The 24,208-nt window shown below is 35.6% G+C and overlaps 1 protein-coding gene across 6 annotated transcripts in view; it reads left to right on the plus strand.

Annotated features, from left to right (window-relative positions):
- The window catches only part of LOC149528823 (phospholipid-transporting ATPase 3-like), a 264,933-nt gene that overhangs the window by 17,616 nt on the left and 223,109 nt on the right, over positions 1-24,208 (plus strand). For all 6 annotated transcript variants that reach the window (XM_089811275.1, XM_089811274.1, XM_089811278.1 and 3 more), the window contains exons 5-7: positions 10,790-10,900; positions 16,251-16,328; positions 16,432-16,528. In XM_089811275.1, coding sequence (XP_089667401.1) covers positions 10,790-10,900; positions 16,251-16,328; positions 16,432-16,528 — 286 coding nt within the window. The remainder of the gene's footprint in view (positions 1-10,789; positions 10,901-16,250; positions 16,329-16,431; positions 16,529-24,208) is intronic.

Below are 24,208 nucleotides of genomic sequence, written 5' to 3' on the forward strand. Positions count from 1 at the left end.
AGATGTTTGAGACATAACAACAATACTTTGATAAAATTGTTTTTGGATAACCTCATTCAAACGAGATATCTCCTGTTTCAGCCGATTCTTCTTTCCCAAAGCTCATGATTTCTTTTTGATACATCAGCTAATGCATTTTGAGCATCTTGCAAACAACCCAAATGTGATTGCTTTCCAACTTCAATCTTAGTAATCTTGTAGTTAGAACGAGTAAGTTCCTCAACAGGTTTACCTACCAAGGGCTCAACAACCTCAACAAATTTGGTTTTATCAAAATCGACCAAAATTTTGGAAACAATGTTTTTTTTCAAAGATTTAGATTGTCTTTTTAACAGGAAGGTTGTCAGGAGGAACAACCACTTTCCTTCTCTTTGTTGTTATTTTACTCAACCACGTAGGCAAGCTGAAACTTTCATTTGCAGAAATAGGCACAGTGGAGACCATTGACATTGATCCAGATTGTATATCCGTAGTGACTGAGCAAGATTCAGTTTGTACTGCTGAAGGCATAGGAACATGTTGAGAAGACTTTGTCATGAAAAGTTCAAATCTTATCAAAGATGTATCAAGTTGGGAAAATTGACCACTGGTAAGAGTTGGAAAATCTTCAAACACATATGCTAAGTGATCATACTGTTCATGTGCAGGGATACGAGGAGCAACAAAAGAAATAGGAAGAATCATGATATTAACCTTTGAGACTGGAATAGGAGGAGTGAAAACAGTGGAAAAAGAATCCACATCATTATCAACCTCATGCAAAAAAGGTTCTTCATGTACAAAAGACATACAGGCTTGTGCAGGCTTTGAAGGAGACATGATCATGATTTCCTCGTCTTCATTCGAATCTCCTTTATCAGATCCTATTTCCAATTCTTCTTCTTATTCTGCTACTGATTCTTGAATTGGCTTAGGAGCTTGAGATGATTTTATTCCTTTTTCGCCCTTCAATTTGAATTTGAGGGAACCCTTGGCATCAGAAGATGAGGCACTATCTTTCCCTGTAATCTCTAATTATGATTTCCTACCAGGAGGACCAAAACTTCCACAATCCAAGCCCATCTTAGGATTTACTCTTTTAAGGCCTTTACTTTTCAACCATTTGTTGGTGTTTACTAGGATGGATTGAAATCTGTCCATGATAGATGTACTTTTCTTTTGTTGCCATTGAATAGGAAAAGGGCACTTCTTATCAAAACTGGCCTGATGAAACTCTGTATCAAGGATGTTGCCATCATCTTCAACTTGAAAATCTGAAGGGATTTCCAACATGTTAAGATCAATTATTTGTTGCAAGGTTAATCTGCAGAAATCCATCTTCATGATGTCAAGTTCTGTCCTCATGTCTATCCGAATGTCTTCGATGTGATGAACATGAGTGTAGGCTCTTTTCATCTAAGAATTCATTTCTCGGTAGTCAAAATCAAATTTGGCCTTGAAATTCTTCAAGGTGATCAATTGCAACTTTGCTTCCATATTCTTTGCTTTAGGCACAAAAATGATTGAATAATTGCCAATAGCCAAAGACTTAGCTGAGGTAATGCCAAAACCAGGCCTATGTGAAGCATGCTGATCACTCTGCACGTCCATGAGCTGTCTAGCTAGCTCCATCAAGATGATTCGATCTGTAGCATACCTAGGTAAGGTATATGACTCTCCTTTGAAATATCCAATTCTCAAGTATGTGAAAGTAGGAAACTGAAGAAAAATATAGCCGTATTGGTTCACCTTCTCCCACGCTGCATCAGATACTATTTTGATAACCAACTGCTTATCAAACAAGCATCGGAAATATCCAAAGAAGGCATCTTGGACTCTTCTGTAGTGGAACTTACTATTTGCCAAAGTGATTTGGTCATAGTAGTCCTAAATAAGAACTTGAAGACGATCTCCTTTGGTAGAAAGACCAGAGAAAGATCCCATATATTAGCAGCGATGTAGACTAGATAAGAATTCATGTAGAAAGACACTGATGTTCCCACATTACATATTTGCTGGTAGAGTGCAGTATTGATAAGTTCTCCCCAAAAGATGTGTTCTTTATTCTCCATAATCTGAAACATGAACTTATACATCCATGACTCAAAATTAGTAGAATCTTTAAAGCCACAAATCCTGCTGAGAAGGATGATGAGATCTTTGTACTCTTGTTTGAAATTTGATCGATGAACAGTCTTTGGCCATCTGGAAAAATTGCTTCTTTTATTGTCTAACTAGTAAAGGTTGACATACTTCTGATAATTACTCTTTTGCTCATTCCAACAAGCCAATGATGATTCTTTAGTCAAATCAGGACATTCTGATTTATGCGGAATCTTGAAAATTTGTTCTGTAACCTCAGGATCTAGGCTAATGATAACTTTGCTGTTAGCATCTTTGATAGTTTTTGTCTTGGGAGTAAACTGCCGTGCACATCCTTTACGAAGTCAGGTTCTATAGCCGCCATAAGAAATGTGGATACCAAATGAATGTTGTTTTTCCTAATTTGCTTCATTTCATGATTAGCCGGGGCATCAACTCTTTGTAAAAAATCAGCCACGTCTACATGACCAATCTTCGTATCCAAAACGTTATCCAAAAAATCCCAAAACATAAATACATCATCAGAAGAAACCTCCATGCAAGTGAATTCCGGATCAGCAGTGAAGATTCGAAAATGGATTGGAGACTTCACAAATCCTTCTAAGTAACTTCAAAGAGAAAGCATATGCATATGCAATGGAATGGAAAGCAGAATGAAATGAACGAAAAATGGAATGAAATGATATGAAAGTGTAAAAATGGAAGATGAAATGAAATGGAATGGAAAGAGAATGTGTGAAGGCGAAACGCATGGGAATGCATGCAAAAATGAAAATTGTTGATTTCAAAAGTGACTTAGCATTTTCAAGGCATTATTACATGAAAAATGAATACATGTAAAGGCAACATGTAATGGGAGGTGGAGGGTGAAATGAGATGCAAATGCGGATGAAGAATATGCTTCACATATATGTGCGAATGAAGGATGAGATGGAAAACATGGAAAGATGTGGAAACATGTATTTTCTTATGAAAGCGCACATGCATATGAAGGGATGAAAATGGAAAATGAAAGTGAGATAATGAGTTCTATAGTCACTTTTGGTGAAAAGGAGAAGTCAAAGTACGTGAGAAGTGAAAATGACATCTATTTGACTTTTCAAAATGTGACTTATAGTGAAAATCAGACCTTTTGAATGCAATTACATGTGAGACATTTCGTGTAATTGTGTCGTGTGAATGGAAACGAAAAGTGAGATGGGTGAAAATGGAGATGGAAAATGGGATTACATGCATGTGCAAACAACAAATGGAATGAAAAACATGTAATCACATTTCGTTGAGTGAGAGATGAAGTGTTGTGACATGAAACGGAATGTGGAATATGACAATGCATGCCCATGTAATGAAGCAAAAACAAGTTCTGGGGACAGAACTTGCAATTTCTCCAAGTGGAGAAAACTGGCAAGCAAGCACAAAACAGAAAAAGTAAAAGAGACAACGTACCTTCGAACAATAACTCACATGCCAAGATGCAATGCACTTCAAAGCTCAAATTCGAAATTGGGACTTGGGAAAGAACCAAAAACATGAAAATGAATAAAAACTTCATATTTAAAGGAAAAAGCACTTCCTATTGCAAGGATTTTCACAAATGGCAACCATCAAGTAATTTCATGCATAAAATCAACAAGATAAGCATGAATTAAATAGCAACAAAGAAGAATTCCACTTACATGAAGATTAAATGCCAAAATGAAGGAAAAAGATGCTCCAATGTTGAAAATTTCTCCAAAAATGGTAAGACTTTTTCCAACCTTGCAAATTCAAATTAGAGAGGGCAGCAAACAAGGAGAAGTTGTTGGAAGATCCCAAAATGTGCCCTAAAAAGTCTTTATGCTCCAACATTTTTGAAGATGAACATTCATGGGACGTTTTTGGAAAAACCGTGTTTCACCAAGAATCTCAAGTAAATTGATTTGGTGTTTAAACACCAAAACGTTGATCAATATGTAATGTAATCATCCAATAAGAGCAAATCGATTCATCCTCGTGAAAAAATGAAGATATTTGGAGTTTTCTCCAAAAACGTGCCCTAAGATTGAGCTCCCAATGATTTGAGCATATTAAATCCATCTTTGATGCAACGAAATTGATCACCAAGAAAAAACGCCTTGAATGGAGAAGATTTCATTTAAATCCATTGAGAAAATCTCAAGATATGAGCAAAATTGAATTCTTGGGAAACACTTGCACATTTCCTTTTAAAATCGGACCTTTTGATGAACACAACACATTTTAAAATGTGCTTTCCTCCAAAATCGGACCTTTTGAGGTCACATACATGTTTTAAAAACATGCCTTAAGTAAAATTGCTCTTTTTGGAGTGCATAGCATGTTTTAAAATGTGCTTATGGGTAAAATCGAACCTTTTGAGGTCACTTGCACATTTTAAAGTGTCTCTCACCTTTTAGATGCATAAGCATAAAAACTCCACTTTTGATGTCATAGCATCAAAAAGGTCCACCCTTGATGAACTTTTGATGTAATGACATCAAAAGGGTCCACTAAAGTAGATTTTATATGCAATGACATGTAAAAAAGTCTAGTTTTGATAATTTTTTACATGTAATTGCATATAAAATGTCCACTTATGAAGCCTTTAAATCATTTAATTCACTTAAAATTAGAAAAATATTACAAAATGGGTCAAAAACAACATCTATTTATCATATTATGGAATATAATACATAAACACCATTTTAAAGTAACATTTAAATAAGTATTTGATTTTTAAAACCAAAAATTTAAAATGAAACTATATAGTTATATACTTACTTCAAGTGAAAAAATTAAAAAGTAACTTAACTTAAAATTATAATATAAAGTGCACTATAGTCACTTTAAGTTATAAATTTAAAGTAAAAGTAACTTAAAAATATAACAAAAAGTGAGTATAATGTTATATTTTTCAAAAAGTGAATGTCAAATTGAAAATATAACATCATATTTTTAGTTCGTGTTGTTGCACCTAAAATGTCCACTTTTGAGGCACTGAAATAGGCATTACTCTTGACTGACAACTCCGATTAACCTCTAGGTTAGACCGAATCGAAGGGGAAATTGAAAGGCATGACATGAGCAAGACCAAAGGACCAAAAACAAGAAAAAACAAGCTCAAAAGCAAAAAACGGACAATGAAGGCTTCAAAAATCAAGCAAAGGCTCAACAGGAAGCAAAACGAAAAAGACTTGACCAAGGCCTTTAGTAAAACAATTTGATATTTGAATTGAAATGGATCAATCGATCAACATTAAACAATTAAATATCTAATTCAAGCTTAGAGAAACGCGAAACTAGCTTGGAAAAGTTTCGTGTTGTTACCAACATTTTGTGGTGACAAAATGTAGGACAACAAGTTCTATTTTTTAAATTTGAAACGATTTAGAAATTTTCGTTTTGTTATCGTGTTGACGTGGTGATTCCACGTCGACTCTTGTCAATGGTTTGACTTTGACTTTGGCATGGGTTTTCCTTTATTATTTTTCCTTCATGCGGCCGCGTTTGCATTCCTTTCTCCTATGTTTGTGTTTGCAGTGTTTTATCCTACATATGCTGCTCTACTTGCATTTGTGACTCTACCTGCGTTGTCGTTGCTACATTAACTTGTATGTGACTTGTGTTTGTAACAAACTACGATGATCACCATCTATAAGGACTTGTATGTGCGACCATTTGTGGGGGCTAAGACTTTGGTTTTTAGCATTTCATTGCGAACTTTCAATTTTTTTTTTTGGTAGGTTTACTACTATAGTTATAATTTAGACTTAGATTTTAATATTTATTATTTCATCTTTAGAAGATTATCTTAAGTAGTTGTGTTTATATATATGGTTGTATATATGATGTGTTTATCATATTATAAATATGATAAGGTTAATGTATTTTAAAAATATTTCTATATGGTTATATATGTTTATAAACACATTAAAATAAGCACATATATATATATTTATTTATAAACATATATATAATCATATAAGATAAATAAACACATTAACATGATAAACATAAAGATATATAAACACATTAACATGATAAACATAAAGATATATAAACACATTAACTCTATAACCTTATTATGTTATAAAATATTAATATGATTATGTTTTGGATATTCATATTAATTTTGTATCTATTCAAATTACTTAGATTTTATATATTTTTTAATGTAAAGTTTATTTATTTAGCTATTTTACTATTAGTAAATACTAAATAAGTCTATTAGATATCTTTTATTTCAACCCTTATTATTTTACTATTCAAACTATCTATTTTAAAAGTTATTTTTGTATGAATTGTAGGGTGCTAGCAGCTATTCAAATTTAACATGGCAGACACCACTCCTGCATTTATTGTTGATCCTTCACCATTATGGAAGGATTTGAACATATTAGAGCATTTTCTTGGTGGACAGACATGTATTTGGATGTCTCGAGTGTGATGTGTAGTATACAAGTTCGTACAGTCGAGTGAAAGGGTATTTGTGTGCAATTCCTCAAAAGGGAATCAAAGCTTGTCCAGGAAATGATAAGGTACCTATACCAGTTTCTAAACTAGCTACATATTTAATAAGGAACAAGAGGAAGCAAATGTAAGGTTTGAAAGTAGGTATGGTCATCCATTGCTTAAAGCCAAAGGAAGGGGCTCATGGAAGTCACATGCTTCATCATCTCATAGTCATACCCCTAGTGCTACTCTTGATATTGTTGTAGAAAGCCATCCATTTATGAGGAGACTAGTAATCCGAAGAGAGAAAGAGGACCATTAGAGATGGCATTTGATTATGATGATAGAGATATTGTTGATGAAGCAATTTTTAGGTGCCACTATGCAAATGGTTTATCATTCAATGTAGTCACATCACCCTATTGGCAAGACATGATAAGAAAAATAAATGAAGCTCCAAAGGGGTACATAGGCCCAGGTTATGAGAAGGTCCATTCTAGTTTATTGACAAAGGATGTCAAACATAGAGAAATTTCATTAGCTCATATTAAGATCTCATGGAAAGAAACAAGTGTGTCCATTATTTCTGATGGGTGGAAGGATGCAAAAAATAGACCCTTAATTAATGTGGTTGCAATGTACCCTAAAGGGGCAATGTTTCTAAAAGCTGTTGATTGTAAGGGACAAGTAGATGATGCACAATTTATTACTAACATTCTCATACAATGCATTAATGAGGTAGGCCCTCAAACTGTTATCCAAGTTGTAAAGGACAATGCAAAGAACTGTAGAGCAGCTGGTATGTTAGTTAAGACCTGATTCCCACATATATTTCGGACACCTTGTGCCATGCATTCACTCAACCTCATGCTACAGAAATTGTACTAAAATAACTTGGATTAAACAAGTTTATGATTAAGCTCAAGATATCCTAATGTTCATAACAAACCACCACTTCTCACAAGCTATTTTTAGATCATTCTCATGGCTAGAGCTATTGAAGGTTATCCAAAATTCAAATACTACTTTTTTATGTTTTACTTTAGTTATTTATTTGAGCAAAATTATATATGTACATATTCTTTATTTTTAATTATTTGTTTTTTAATTTGTTGCTGAGACTGGATTCACATCATATACAATTGTATTGAGATAGCCTGTGAATGTTCTAGAGGCACTTTCTAGTATGGTGATCAACCAACAATAAAACATATGAAGGTAGTCCAGTAGTGAGAGGGCAACAAATATTAGGAAAAGGATTTTGGATGAAACTTGGTGGAGTTGTGCAAAATACCTTCTTAGTTTCACATAGCCCATCCTAGGTATGATATGCTTTAATGACATGGATAAGCCATGCTTGGGGAAGGTTTATGATGGAATAGACTCAATGATTGAGAATTGAGATCCGTCATAAATACAAAAGAGCAAGACCTTGAAGAAACCTTCTTCAAAGTGGTGCAATCAATATGCATTGAGCGATGGAACAAAATGACTACCCACTTCTTTTTTGCCTTCTCATAGAGTCCCAAATATTATAGTTAGGAGAATCTTGCTTCGCCAACAAGGGTGCCACCATATCATGATGCAGAAGTAGGTGAAGGGTTTAGGAAAGCTATTGCTAAACTCTTCCTTGATATTGAAATGGAAGATGTAGTTACAAGTGAATTTTCTGATTTTGTATCATCCATTGGTTATAGTCTTGCTTCTGTTCATGATAAGTATAGGAACGATGCTCACTCTTGGTGGTATGTCAATGGCCACAAATTGCCAAATCTCCAAATTCTGGCAATCAAATTTTTATCACAAGTAAGTTTATGAATTTGTATACACTCTCTAAATTTGGTTGTCATATTGAAATCAACAAACTCATTTGATTTACTTAAATTTTAGAGACTCCAATGAGATCTTACTTTGCTTAATTAGGTTGCTAGTTCATCTTCAGCTGAATGAAATTGGAGTACATACTTCTTCATCCATTCAGTGAAGCGCAATCGGTTGGCATCAAGCAAAGTTGAGGTTTTAGTCCACGCGCATTCAAACTTGTGCCTTCTTACTCACAAAAATGATGAGTACAAGGAAGGAAGTTATGGGATGTAGAACCAGAGTCTACTGACTTGGATCTTCCTATTGGTGCACCAACTTTACCAATGATTTAAGTAACCAACATATTTTTAGTGCAAGTTCCAGTGGGATTCAATCATCTAATGTCAATGTTAATGACAATCTTGATATTGATGACGACTCATATGGTTCTAATTAGTGAGCTAATCAGTGATTTCTAGTATTATTTGAATTTCTATTTCAAACAATGACTATATTTTATGACACTAGTTTGATCTTTTTGATATTGAATACTGAATTTCAAATTAAATTAGTTATGTTTCAAAATTTGAAATTTGTAATGGTTTTGTTTAATTGCTAGGATATGTATTGGTATGTGAATTCTGATGTTGGTATGTGAATTTTGACATCTACTTACTATCCACTATCTATGAGAAAAGTTATTATCTACAATTTATGCACAAGCTATCCGATTGTTATGAGCACATTCACCTACATGAAGTGAAGTTCTACCATCATTCAAGCATTCAAGTGTTCAAGCATCCAATTCATAAAGGAGGTCCATTGTTAGCCATTGAAGGATTCAATCTCTATGGAGCCCTCTTGCTGAAGATTTCTCTATCCACATTCATCCATGTCTTCTATGCAAAGATACATTCAAGATTGGTGTTGAAGATCTAATGACATTGATTTGAGACATCCTACATACATTTCTACATTCATTTGGAGCATCCACACTTGTGGATTTAAGGATTTGAATCCTCCACAAGGATTTCCACTTAAGCAAGGTGAATAGTTCCATTTACTTTGTTTATGCATATTACAATTTCAATTATATTTCAAGGTTAATTCCAAACTGGGGTTTGACTGAGACAAACCCCCATCTAACAAAACCATTTTTCTTACAGATACAGGTGTGGAACAACAAATTGGAGAGTAGATTTGGATACCCTTTTCGTCGAACTTGCAAGATTAGCGAACATAAATTTCGTCAGAGCAGTGCAGGTCAAGGTCGACCTTTTGGGGTACAATTGTGCCTCGGGGTAAGATTGTGCCCCGCCAACAAGGTCAAGGTCAACCTCCCTTCAAAAGGACAAAATATTTTTGGGTTTTCTCCGTCTTGACATTTCTAGTCCAAAATAGGATGCAAATATTCCAGAAACTGCATACAGACATTAGAAATCAACATTTTCCAAATTCAAGGTTAGTATTTGTCTTTTATCTATTTCAGGATTTAAGCACATACTCCCCCCATAATAGAAAGATTATATAACCCCCTTTCTGCTTATTTTCCATCACATGATCCATTTCTGCATTGATCACTCTCTTGTGCTTAATCAATTTGGATCATCACATTGAAAATTAGGGTTAAGCAAGGAAACCTCATTTTCTTTCTATTCTATATATATAAATATATCCATATATATATATATATATAAATATAAATATATATGTATTAAAAAAAAATTCTTGTATTGATAGACCCAAAACGAATTTGAATCCAGCCCTAAAAAATTTAAATGAATGTTGAACTCGAATGTAGAATCCGCATTTGACCCGGAAACCAAATTGGCAAGTTAATATATATATGTGTGGATGTACCAGTACCGGTATGCAACACCCCAAAAACAATTATGCCGTACCAGTGTTTCGTACCCATCTATCCGTACCCGTACCCATTCCCTATACCCAATTCGGCTACTTAGATCATATCGTATTGTGAAGAATTAACTCAAGGTAATTTGTGAGCATTGATTTTGTTGGGAGTTTTAGGAAGGGGTTATGAGGGGAAGATATCTTTTTATATTGTTTGTTTACCATTTTTTCTATTGCATACCATATTGTGCTAGTAATGCTTCTCATGCATCAATTTATTGATATTTTTCTATCCAATTTTTTTTTGGACTCCACAAATTAAAAAAATTAACTTGGTGATTGTTTGACAAGTTCATATCTCAAAACTATGTGCTTGAGTAGGATCATTTCCAATAAATACCATTATATAACTATTAATACACTAAGATTTAGGTGTCGCTTTATTTTCTTGTGTTGTTTCTTGCAGGTACTGTGCTGAAAATGTAATATTCTCAAGAGTTAAATCAAATATAATACTTAAATAGCTCTTTTTATCTATAAATTCGTTTTTTATATCTACCTTGTAACAGATCTATAATTGGATATTTGTTTCAATTTTCAGAGACGCTTCAAAAATGACAGAAAAATTAATTCTTCTTCCATTGAAGTGTTACAAGGAGATACTTGGGTGCAGACTACTTGGAGCAAGTTAGTTGTTGGCAATATTGTCAAGGTATGCAATTATTTTGATCCTTAGAGGCACAAAATATTAGATTTATATTTGAAGGTTGATGTTGATATATTTATTTCATTAACATATAGAAAGTAAATACATGATGTTCAACTTCTCAAAGGGACACAACTCATGAGCCGGGCCAACCAATCCCCACAAAATTCAAAAGCCAGAAGCATTTTCTGTAAAATGGTCCACTTGACTATATCTTAAGCTTTTTCCATGTCCCCTTTAATAAACATTGCCTTTTCTTTAATACCTAGTTGCTGTTGAAGTTGTAGCTTCGAAATATGCCATCAACCTTATTGATTTACATTTGCAAGTTATTTGGTTGCTGCTTCAGTGTTATAGTTTATTCTCTACTGCAGGACAAAGCTCTTCTGTTCATTCTTCAGATGGTTCAAATATGTTCGATGCTTGCTGCTTGTATAAGATTGGTTTTTATTTTGTTCGATACATACTCATTTCACCATCTTTTCTCTGTGCCAAGTATTTCTGTCTGGAAAGCTATTCTACATGTCATTATGTCTACTTTGCTTCCATCCGTCAGGTTGCTTAACAATAGTACCGACCGTTTCTTGAAGACACTCCAGTTTCTCCTCATTAGCTCCCACACGATGACTATTCGGTTGCTGGGTTATTTAGATATGATATTCATTCATTCTGCTGTGTGCAGCCAAGGGGGAACAGACTTCTTGTTCGTGGCTATTGTGCCACTGAAGGATATAGAACGTCATCGCTGTAACAATTTATATCTGTTTTGGCTCACACGATTCTATCTACCATTTATGCTGACTTGGTATTGTGACGCACCAGCTGAGTCATCAACTTTGGATAATGTGTGGCATTTTCTTTTGTCTCTCTTATTGGTGGCAACAGCAGCAAGAATGTCATTTCAGTGTTATCTTCCTTTGTCTTTCTCTTATTGGTGGCAATGACATCAATAATCTTATATCAGTATCTTATGGAACTCTTGCCTTTGTGCCAGTATGTTTTGGTGTTTGGTTCATATTCAGCTTTGACACCTGTTTATATATTCTTGGCATTCAAAATTTTGGTCTTACCGTGTTTATGAGTGCCATGTGTTATTGTCTGGTTGCTCGACGGTAATAAAATTAATAATGTCTTTTGTTTCATCAATCGTCTGTGGTTGAAGTTTATGTTCAAAGGTGAATGTTTAGATATATGGTGTATTTGATCCATTCATTTATTATTTCTTATGTGTCATGTCAGTGTCTTTCATGATGGCTGACTATCCACTTGGTGGCACCGTTTCACTTCAGCTGGTCTTTTGCTTCTCGTCATGAGAAATATATATACTTCTCTGACAGAAAATATGTAGGTTGGCTAATCTCCGTATGCTTTTTGGTTCTGAATAATCAGACATATCAAATCGATAGTTTGTGAGAGTTGGTAAAGGTCTCTGTTATTGAGAAGAGATAATCTGAGAGATATATCTTTTGTTCTGATCGGGTTCTGAAGAACTAAGTTATTTATCCTATGTATGTTTGAGAGGATATTGAGCATTGCCCTTAGTGGAGTAGTTCATTCTGGTCATTAGTTGATCATAATAACTTTGATATTATCAAAGGACTGCGAAAATCTTGTAATAAGTTATTTTGAAGCTGAATAAAAAGTTTATCTTTTGTGTGGCTGGGTTTCTCACCCTCAAGTGGATGGTTTTTCCAGGATAAGACTTTGTGTTCTTTGTTTTCAGTTTTGAGTTTCAGTACTCTGGTGTTATATGTAGCCCAGTTCCTAAAAACATTAACAGTTGCAAGCATAAATCAAATCCCTAGACTGTTTCTTCCAACAATGTTGAGATTGTAAGCGAAGAGAGGTTTTGTCCTTAAAGCCCTTGAGAAGAACTCTCCAAACAATTTCATAATTTTTTTGTATTTTCCAGCTCGCCTGAAATTGAGCTATTGGGAATCTTTGACAAGGTTAACAAATAATCATCATAGTATGAAGAAATACGGTGGTGAAGAGGCATATAAGACATGTCTTTTAAATAAGATAAGATAAATTTATTAATGTCCAACAAAAGACCACCCAAGGGTCTATGGGACTGAAAAGCGTACAAGTAGAGAGACAACTAGCTACAAGAGCACCAAATGGTGTTTGAGAAAGAGCAAACAGGAAATAAAAGAAACAAAGGAGCAAACAAAGAGGAAAGGACTAGGGGTCCTTCCTTCATTGAAGAAATCAAGCATTGAAGGGTACGGTCTAGGATGAGAAAGGTCTCATAGGTCCTGTTGAGAGCTATTGGGGGGGTGCCGCTGATGAACATAATTGCTATGAGGCCTCATAGATCTGGAGTGATTGGTGGCGAAGGTATAGGATGGCTGTTTCGTCCCTTGCACATGAGACAAGGGAGAGAAGAAAGTGTTGATGAGCTAAACTAGGGCCTCTCTTTGGGGGAATAAGAGTTGTAGAGTGTGGTCGCGTAACTACATAGTCTCTCTGAGATACAGTGTTAGGCATCTTTGGTCAGCGTAGCTGAAAAAAGATGCGAGGGAATTGCACTCTCTAAATAAGTAGTAGAATCTTCCTCTAATCTCGAAGTAGGTAGGGCAGTGAAAAATGAAATGGATCTCTATCTCAGCTGTGGCCAAGGTACACATATGACAGGTTCGATCCTCTCTATCAATGTGATGATCTGTCTAAATGTGAAGCCAGTGGGTGCCAACTCTGAAGGACCCAAGAGAGATGCGTAAGACATGGCACCAACATTGAGAAAATTAGCTAGGGCATATTAGTGCTTAGCATAAAAGGCCATCTTCAGATGTAATCCCCCAACAGGGTTACTCCACGTCATGGTGATGTACTGTCTGTAAATGTCAAGTTTGACATGCCCGTCTAGCTCCTCCTGTGAGGGGAGGAGGTGAGTAGGAGCATCAAGCAAGAACTAGAAGCGAGGGAGGTGGTCAATGTCAGTCCCGATTGAGCTCAACAAGGAAGTAGCTTGCATAAACCAACAATGGGCATGAGAGGCTGGATCAGAATCCGCAACTCCGATTGAGGAATAGTAAGCTAAGTATGAGTATCTATGCAAATCACCCATGAAATCCACAAAGCCATGAAGATGGTGAAGAAACCAAATTAGATAAAAAATGGCAGCCAACCTGAAGGGGTGATCCCTATACTCGGCCAGAATAATGCTGTGGGGGTGAACTGATGACATCCGATAATACGTCGAAGCAACCGAGTCTGGACGCATTCAATTGAGGCTCAGTCATATTCAAGAAGAGCGGGCCCCCAAATCACCGAACCATAAAGAACCATTGGTCTTACCAATGAGTCTAGGAGGGACAACTTGGACGAAGTGTCTTGCAAGTGAGGCTTGAAGCACTGTCTCTTGAGCATAGAAAGGGAGCCCATCCCCTTGCTAACTCTAGGTTGGATGGTGGGCCTCAAACTAAAGAAAGGTCCAGAGAACTTGAACTCGAGGTTTATATAGGATGAGGTAATCTCAATCTCCCGACCTTGGAAGTAAAAGTGTAGATGTGAGGTCTTCAAATAGTTGAGGCTAAATCTCCCGACCAAAACCCAAGTCTTGCTCAGGTTCAGGGAAAGATGCTGAATGTCACAGAAGGAAGCCAAGCCACCTAGAAGTGTTTGGAGACTCTCCAGAGAAGAGGCCAAAAGGAGCACATTATTGGAAAACATGAGAATGGAAATCAAGACCTAATGTAACAATTGTTAGCAGGGAGCAAAGTCCTTGAGGAAAGTCTCAAGCTCATCAATATAAATGCGAAACAAGGTGTGCGAAAGAGGGCAGTGCTGTTTCACCCCACTAGTGCTTTTTATAGGAGCTAAGAAACCTTCAGGGGTCCTAAATCTACCAGTTATGCTCTCATATAATCTCAAAATAGTTGTCAATAAGATCTTTGAAATCTTGATGTCTCTTAGTCTGTAGAAGAGGGCCGCCTGCGGGATTGTATCAAAAGCCTTATGAAAGTCTATGAAACGACAATAGACTTTCGTAGAGCGGTGTCGAGCCTCTTTAATTATAGCTTGTAAAGTCAAAATGTGGTCCATGCTCTAGTAATGCGCTCGAAAACCTGCCTAACCTCTGGCGTTGCAAGCTCTCTTAGCAACTCTTTCCATTGTATAAGGTGTAAGATGGAGTTCAATTCATTGAAGGAAGGATCATCAAATAGAAAAGAAAAAATATCCAATTACAAGAAGAATGTGATATCTTTCAACAAATTGAAGTCATAGTATCGATCCAAACATAGAGTGTCAATTTTATTCTTCGTAATTGAGGAGAGCTACTACTGACACCCTATTGTGGTGGTATTTAAGGGATAGTAGTTAGGAGGACACCCTACTACACTATGATTGAGTGAGAACTGCTAAGGGCATCCTATTGCAAGTACCTTCCCAAACAATACATTGGCGAACTAGTGGCCAATCATAGTTAGCTCCAAATCATAGAAGAATCGAGGAAGATGTATGGAGGGATAATTGTGATCTTAGGGCACCCCTCTAGTCTTTCTTACTCCACATCTTCTATAATTGAATTCCACATATAATTTATGTAGTATATGATTATGACGATATATTCTCTTTGCTCTAATTTGTGATCAAACTATGAATAATGTTTGCTTTATTGAATATATGTACATATTCTTGTGTATGTTGGTACTGTGTTTATGTGGTGGATACATGATTCCAAGTTACATATCATATAATTGAAGATACCCAATATGTTGTAATCCCTAACCCTAATCTTTTGTAATTGTGATTTTAGGGCAAATTGTTCGGCAAATTAGGAAAGATATATCACAAATTTGGTATCCATCTTGAAATGCATGTTAACTTAATGCAATTAACGAGTCTAAAACATGAAATTTGACTAACAAAAGAAAACTTCTACAATTAGTGAATTCTATTTTCTTGAGATAATTTCATGAACTAGACTTCGTATCTATTTCCTCTTTACATTTGTCATTTTGCTATGCCATGTTTTCCTTTGATTGAAGAGTATAAATTCTATATAATGGTAAAAAAGGCTGTGTGAAACCTCTGGTTTCCATCTTGCTTCTCTTAGATAAGACTGATTTCCATGTTGATATACATGTAGATGGAATGCAATTGATGAGTCTAAATTATGAAATCTGTCTAACAATAACAGTAATTTTTCTACAATAATGAATGTAAATCTTTTACAAGACAATTTCATGAGATAGGCTCTGTATCCATTTCCTCTTTACCTTTGTCATTTTGTTACAGGCACATTTTTTTTGAACGAAGAGTATAAATTCTATAAATGTTAAAAAAAGCTTTGTAAAACCTAAACTAGGTATTGTAACTATCTCTATGTGACATTCTGTTTAACTTGCAGATTAAATCCAAAGAGTATTTTCCTGCAGACATGTTGCTTTTGTCAAGCTCCAATGATGAGGGACTCTGCTATATAGAGGTACTTTCTATTGCAAATTACCAGATGTGGCATTGTCCAATGGTGATCGAATCTTGTTTGCTAGAAAAAAGGGGAAGTATAATGGTGTCATTTTGTAACACAGACATCCAATCTTGATGGTGAGTCAAATCTTAAAACACGAAGGGCTCTAGAGCAAACCTGGAAGTATGCTACTCCAAATGAAGCCCAAAATTTTAGAGGTGTGCTTGTTTTGCCTCTTCTATTTATTTGGTAGCCTTTAACATGTTCTCAATAAGGACTGAAGGAGGATCTGTATTTAGCTATACGTCCCATTTTTTATACTTCAAATTCAGTGAGTTAGTAAATGGAAAATAATTAATGAAGACAAGAATCATATTTGAAGAAAAATGAAAATGTTAGGGTCAGGAAAACAATGATTTAGTTTGATTCAGCTAGAAATAGCTGAAGTCAATACAGATATTCTGAATTTGACAATTATATCCTAAATGTGTTTGGTCTTCCATTCCTCATTCTCATTGTTCCTCTTAATTACTCTGCTCATTTGGAGAAGTTAACTCAACAATCAACATAATAGTGGGTATCACAGGCATACCATACTTTATTTACTAGATCTGAGTAATAGTTAGAACATGGATGAAGTGATTAAAAAATAAAAATAAAAAAGTGAAATTGTATAGGGTAAGAATCAAGATTGTCAAAGAAAAGTTAATTTTTGTACGCCACCATTAAGCGAGACAACTTTTATCTAAAATAATGCATATACCAGTTAATAGGTTGGGGCAGTAAGGGGTAAGTGTTTTTTTTTCTCTTTCTATTTTTGCTAATATATAATTTTATTCACAAGTTATAATAGCCTGAAACCGTGCGCTGGTATCACAACCAACTTTACAGTGCCTATATATATAGCTGTGTACTCCACATCCATTTGTTGTTCCCAATATACAGAATATTTTGCCCTTGCCTGAAATCTTTTCTGTGTCTCACTGTCACCTTGTCCCCAAAAATCTGAGAAATGTATATTTTTACATATACGGCCTGTAACCTTAATGTACAATCTTAAACATTCAATAATATTTTGATATATAGAGAGTTGGGGTCAATGCATTCATTTCCGGTTCCATAGTTCATCACTGAAGGTTTGAAACACTTTTGAACTGCCTAATAAACAGTTGCACTGTCTCACAATTCACGTATTGTCAACCTTGCAAAATGAAAAAACCTTCAGAGGCTACTAACATAGATAGGTTCTACAAATTTAAACTTAGAAATCAGTTTGGCAGATCTGATCCTTAACCTGCACATATTAGTAGTTCAAACTTCAGAGTGCCTTTAGTACAACTTTAGAATATCAATGAAATACCAATATTAAGATCTAGTTGTTTTTCTCAGTGAATTCAATTATTCGTTATGTTATAATGAAATGAATTCACAATATACAGTGTGTCAATTCATATTGTTGCAATAGTGCAATATGTTTTCTTTTGACAACTTTGACTCTTGATGTGTTATAATCCTGTAAATATATTTCCCGATTTAAGGACTGAATGGCTTCTTACAAAGGCAGAAAAGCAGATGCTAGATAATCTATCACTTTTTTAGCAAGTCAGAAATAATGGAATTGCTTAATTTGATATACAATGTTTAAAGAAGTGTATTTTGGTTCATGTTATGATTCAGACCTTTAGTGTGATGCAAAACATAATAGATATTGAATAGAACTACTCAAATTCAAGGGAAAGCTCTCTTTAGACTTAAAAACTATCCTGAAAACCTAATTTGAATAGTATTTATTTGCTACTTTTAATTTGTATAGGTGTACTATTTTTTGGGTGGTTCATGGGTAGCAAACAAACCAAAGGTGCATCTTTAAGAATGCAATATAAACAAACGATATAAACCAATCTTTTTGTTCTTCCGCTAGGGAAAAAATCGATACACACTTCTATTCAAATTGTGAGATTTTTATGCTTCTTGATTGAAGGGAAATCCTAGAACAACTTCCATGCCTATGATTTTAAGGATTACTTGGTGATGTTTTCTTTATGCTCATTGTACATTCTTGGGTGGTAGCAAGAAGTGCTCATGACATGCTTTGAGTTTGGTTCTAGCTCTGTAATATAACGCAATCCTTCATCAAGTGGTAGTTGCAGAGCAAATCACTAAAGACTGTATGATGCTTATTCAAACTATTTTGAATATCAACATGATAAGTCTCTTGCCAACTTGTGGATAATTTTGTAGGCATAACCAAATAACTTCCTTCCCAAGCAACTTGTCCTTTGCAGAATGTCCTCCTCATCTTTTTAGCTGTAAACCCACTCGGTTTCCATAAAAATTTCCCCCTAAGGGGATTACTGATGTATCGAACAGTAAGAGAGACATAACAGTCCACATTTTTTAAGTAAGGTTTGCAATGTAACAAATATTGCAATGTAACAAATACTCTTGCAGGTTGAGAAGTCCCTCTGAAGTGAGAGTTTTGCAATGTAACAAATACTCTTGCAGGTTGAGAAGTCCCTCTGAAGGTTTGCAGGTTATGTAAACCCACTCGGTTTCCATAAAAATTTCCCCCTAAGGGGATTACTGATGTATCGACCAGTAAGAGAGACATAACAGTCCACATTTTTTAAGTCAGGTTTGCAATGTAACAAATACTCTTGCAGGTTGAGAAGTCCCTCTGAAGTGAGAGTTTCGTAAAAGAATCTTGTAAATTCAAATTAAGTTTTAACTCCTCAAGGTTGGTACTGTTAAGGTAGGATCGCTGCAAATATAATAGCACTGCCTATAATTTCTGTGTTCCAGAGCCTGCGATTTCTCTTGGATTTATGTTGTGGATGGAACAAGGAGAGACATGAATGGACATGTCTATTCAGTAACACATATTGTTTCATTATTTATAATTAGTAATTATTGGACAATTGTTAACTATATCTGATTATATGCATACACACACACATATATATTAAATGTATGTATATATTAATTTTCTAATGATTACTAATTAGAATGATTAACTAGTAATCATAACAATGTATCTCATGGTTAAATCAATCAACTGAAGCTACTGTTAAGTTTTGAACCCAAAAATCAATGTTAAACAACAATAAAGAATAGCCAAAGTAGATACAAGAGACACAAAATTACCTTGGGAAAACCCTTAAAAAATGTAGGGAAGACTCCAACCACACAATAAAAAATCTCCCATATTGATAATAAAATGTCTAAGTACAAGGCTTTCACCTGATTGCCTTACAATACACCAAGCAATCACATAAATAGATTGAAGTTAGACTCTTCGTCTTACACACAAAGGTCTATTCAAATTCCGAATACAAGACCCTTCATATTTCCAAATATTCGCATGACATATGACACATGTCCTTTTATATAATATTAACTTATATATTCTCACAAATGTCTCTTTCAGCTGAAGGTGACCATAACCGTCATAACAAACATCTTTCTATTTTATAAGAGTAGAGATAAAGATCTCTATTGCAGCTACAATCTTCAACACTCCCTTTAGCAAGAGAGAGATCTTTAGTATGACAGACACACATATTTGCAACCAAAGATGTCAATGAAATTCGCATAAAACATGTTATCTCAGCATATCATAATTCATCTTAATTACTTCATAAGCACATAAAATGAAGTCAGACACATGACTTCTAGAGAAAAATTCACTTCCACCATGCCTACTTGCATAGGGTGGTCCACCATACCTACTTGCAGAGGGTGGAATGAGGGTTTTCACTCACACTTCTCCCAGAGAAGGATACATATCCACCATGCCTACTCGCAGAGGGTAGTCCACCATACCTACTCACAGATGGTGGAACAAGGGATTTCACCTCAAACTTCTCCCAAAGAAGAATGCATTTCCACCATGCCTACTCATAGAGGGTAGAACACTGTACCTACTTGCAGAGGATGGAACAAGGGTTTCACCCCAAGCTTCTCTTAGAGAAGAATGCATTAGCAAGGGATTTCACCTCAAACTTTTCTCACAGAGAAGAACTTAATCACAAGGGATCGCACCTCAAACTTCTCTCAAAGACAAGAATTCATTCTTAAGGGACTATTTGAATGCTGAGATGTAATGTCCCTTCTGAGCAATGACCAAGGATAGCCTTCATCCACTGCAAAATTGCACCTTAGGAATCGACTTCCACTAAGCCTGGAGGTGAAACTAGTTTCCATATGGTGGGAGGGGATAGTGGTTGTATGGTGGTCACAAATAGGAGCCATACTGTAGGAAAGGGAAGGTCGTATGTTAGGGAATGCAGTCCATATGGTGGCAACCCGGAACAAACAAAAAGGTCGTATAGTTGATGGTGCAGGCCATATGGTTGGTGATGCAGGCCATACAGTTGCAGATGTAGGCCGTATGGTTGGGAATGCTAACTGTACAGTTGGAGATGCAAGCCATATGGTGAGAGGAAAAAGTGTATGGAATGAGGGTTACGGAAGGGTGATGGGGAATGTGTACGGAACAAGGTAGTTGTCAATGAATCACTGAGGAATTAATAAACGTAGAGTGCACATTGCTACGAATAAAGATAGATATATTCCACAAAAAATGATATTTGCATAAACAAATGATGCTCCAATTTGCCGGAACCGAGCAAGAAATACAGAGACAGAATAGGGTGAGGGTTGAATTCCACTGAAACCGGAATAGCCAAGTAGGGAAGATCTTTCACTTCCAAAATGACAAACAATAGAGAATCCCAACTAGAATCTGCAGTATAAGAAAATATAATCTAAATTGCATAACAAATAGTTAAATCCTGATAGCATTATCACAATAGTAACTACATGCTGTGCTTAAATACCCTTCAGAGGAATTCCTGAGGTTTTACAAAGATAGCCGATCGCAACACCTACGGAAACAATTAAAATAAAATTGGGTCCGAGATATACCAAATCAATCAGAACCACAAACACAAATATTATTAACTTGGGTCCCATATTAATTAATTAAAGTAACTAATTAAAGGTCCTTTTGTAATATTAGGTAAAATTTTGGACCAGTTAATTAATTAATTAAATTAAATTATTACATTCAAATTTGGGGACATGACAAATCCTCACTGCCCAAAGATTGCTTGCCCTCGAGAAATCCGTTAGCAAATGAAACACCAACAACTCTAGGTTCCCAAATCAAATTTGCAAGCAGGACAAGTAAAATGACATCAATCCTCTGCAACACCACATTGCCGTCAAATTTTTGTTGCACCACTCTGATATAAATATTGTCATGTCTTGAGTCACTAGGATCCCAAACCAAACACGCAGGTGAAATGAGTGAATTGTCATCAAACATCCACCAAACTGTTAAGCATTCGCTGCGCCACTCTAATATAAATATTGTCTTGTCCCAAGTCACCAAGTTCCCAAACTTGAAATTCATCTGTGTAATCCATCATGATTGCCATTGGGGAATAGACTTCATAATTAACCAACTATAAAGATTGCTCCTGCAAATGATCCTTGGTTGAATTCACATCACTAGGAGGCTGAACAACTACTGGTAGAGCTTGCCTATTTGGAGGGTTGCTGGAAGAACCCAAATTTCCATCAAGTTGATTGTCGAGCATTGGTTCAATGATATTTATGCAAGTACCTTCTTCCAAAATCATTTCCTTCATCTTGGACTCAGGTTTGTCTTTGTGGTAAATGATTTCGCCAACCACCTTGTATATGTCATCTTGTACTTGACCATTCAATAGTTGGCATGCAAAAGTATTCTTGGAGTATTTGACTAACATATGTGCCCTCCAATCGGCTCGAAACTGAGCCATAGTGTAATCCGAGTCAAAACTCTCCATTCTCCCCACAGGCTGGCAGAATCACCAGCTTTGATACTACTGTAATGTTCCTTTCTAGCAATGACCAAGGATAGCCTTCCTCCGTTGCAAAATTGCACCTTAGGAATCGATTTCTGTTGAGCCTGGAGGTGAAACCAGTGTCCGTACAGTGGGGGGGATATTGGTTGTATGGTGGTCACAAATAGGAGCCGTACAGTGGAAAAGGGGAGGCCATACAGTAGGGAATGCAGTCTGTATGGTGGCAACCCAAAACAAACAAGCAAGCCGTACGATTGATGGTGCAGGCTGTATGGTTGAATGTGCAGGCCGTACGGTTGGTGATGTAGGCCATACAGTTGGAGATGTAGGCTGTACAGTTGGAGATGTAGGCCATACGGTGAGAGGAAAAAGTGTATGGAATGAGGATTGTAGAAGGGTGATGGGGAATGCGTACAGAACAAGGTAGTTGTTAATGAATCATAGAGGAATTAATAAACATAGAGTGCACATTGCTACGAATAAAGATAGATATATTCCAGAAACATTGATATTTGCATAAACAAATGATACTCCAATTTGCCAGACCCGAGCAAGAAATACAAAGATAGAATAGGGTGAGGATTGAATCCCACCAAAACTGGAATAGCCAAGTAGGGAAGGTCTTTCACTTCTGAAATAGCAAACAACAGAGAATCCCAGTTGGAATCCGCAGTACAAGAAAATATAATCTAAATCGCATAACTATTACCTACACGCTGTGCTTAAATACCCTTCAGAGGAACTCTTGAGGGTTTACAAAGATAGCCGACGACAACACCTACAGAAACAATTAAAATAAAAATGGGTCTGAGATATACTAAATCAATTGGAACCACAAATACAATTTTTTTTAAAACTTGGGCCCCATATTAATTAATAAAGTAACTAATTAAAGGTCCTTTTGTTATATTATTTAAATTCTGGGAACAATTAATTAATTAATTAAATTAAATTATTACATTCAAATTTGGTGACATGACACGAGACTCCCTCTCAATAGGGATGACAAGCTCATTGCTTTGATTAGCACAATAAATCAGAATTGATTCCAATGTTTGACCAAACAAGGAGCATTAACAATCACACTGCTATACGAGCTAGTTGAATCTCTACAAAAGAATTTGACATTCTCCCTCGGAATCTTAATTCCTCTTACAATAAATTGATCACAATGACAAACTATATAGATTCTTCCTCTTTAAAGATGATATGTGACACTAAAACAGTCCCATGGCTGAAGTAGTGTCCTCATGTTCATTTAAATAGCTTGCTTAATTTTTCATGTAATCTCTCAAATTAGGCGACGTCTTGACGAACGAAATATTGAACTCTCGACTTAGGAAGAGGTCCTCTTTTGTCAAATTCAACCTCGTTAATAGGACTATGTACAATGCTCCAATCTGCACTCCTATCGTGCATCTTGGGACCTTTGCAAGAAGCTTGAATGACAAGTCACCTTACATCACTTCTAGGTAGCCAATCTGAAATGCACTAGTAATTGCACAAAGAATTTTGTATCCTTCACCAATCGGGATGTGCACAAGACTACTCATGTGTGAGCACAAAGAATCCAACTTGAAATTCATGACAACAACACATGTTGTCAAGAATTATACCAACACTGAATCCGAACATGCTTTAGCTTAACACATGAAAATATCCCATTAGGCCATGGATTTTGACCAAGAAATCAGTAACCAACAAGAATTATCTTCGTCTCTAGATGCACCAATAAACCATAACATGATAAGATTTCACACCAAGTGATCTCCAAGAATTTGAATCCCATACAAAGAAGTTAAGAACACGCCAAAATATTCCACATCACGCCATATAACTCAACATGAAGTTCACTGACAATGTTTAGGCTTATACTAGCAACATATACCACAATTTTACATGATCCCAAATAAACAATATCCTCTTCTTCCATGTTTGATCCAGTGTAACATGCTATACTTTCCCACTTGTAAATAAATAAATAATTGTAAGCAAATTAAACAATATTTTTCATATTCACATAAAACAGTTACAATAACTGCTCTA

This window comes from Cupressus sempervirens, chromosome 11, assembly GCF_028749045.1.
Source record: "Cupressus sempervirens isolate cs-2001-9-10 chromosome 11, ASM2874904v1, whole genome shotgun sequence".
NCBI classification, from domain to species: domain Eukaryota; kingdom Viridiplantae; phylum Streptophyta; class Pinopsida; order Cupressales; family Cupressaceae; genus Cupressus; species Cupressus sempervirens.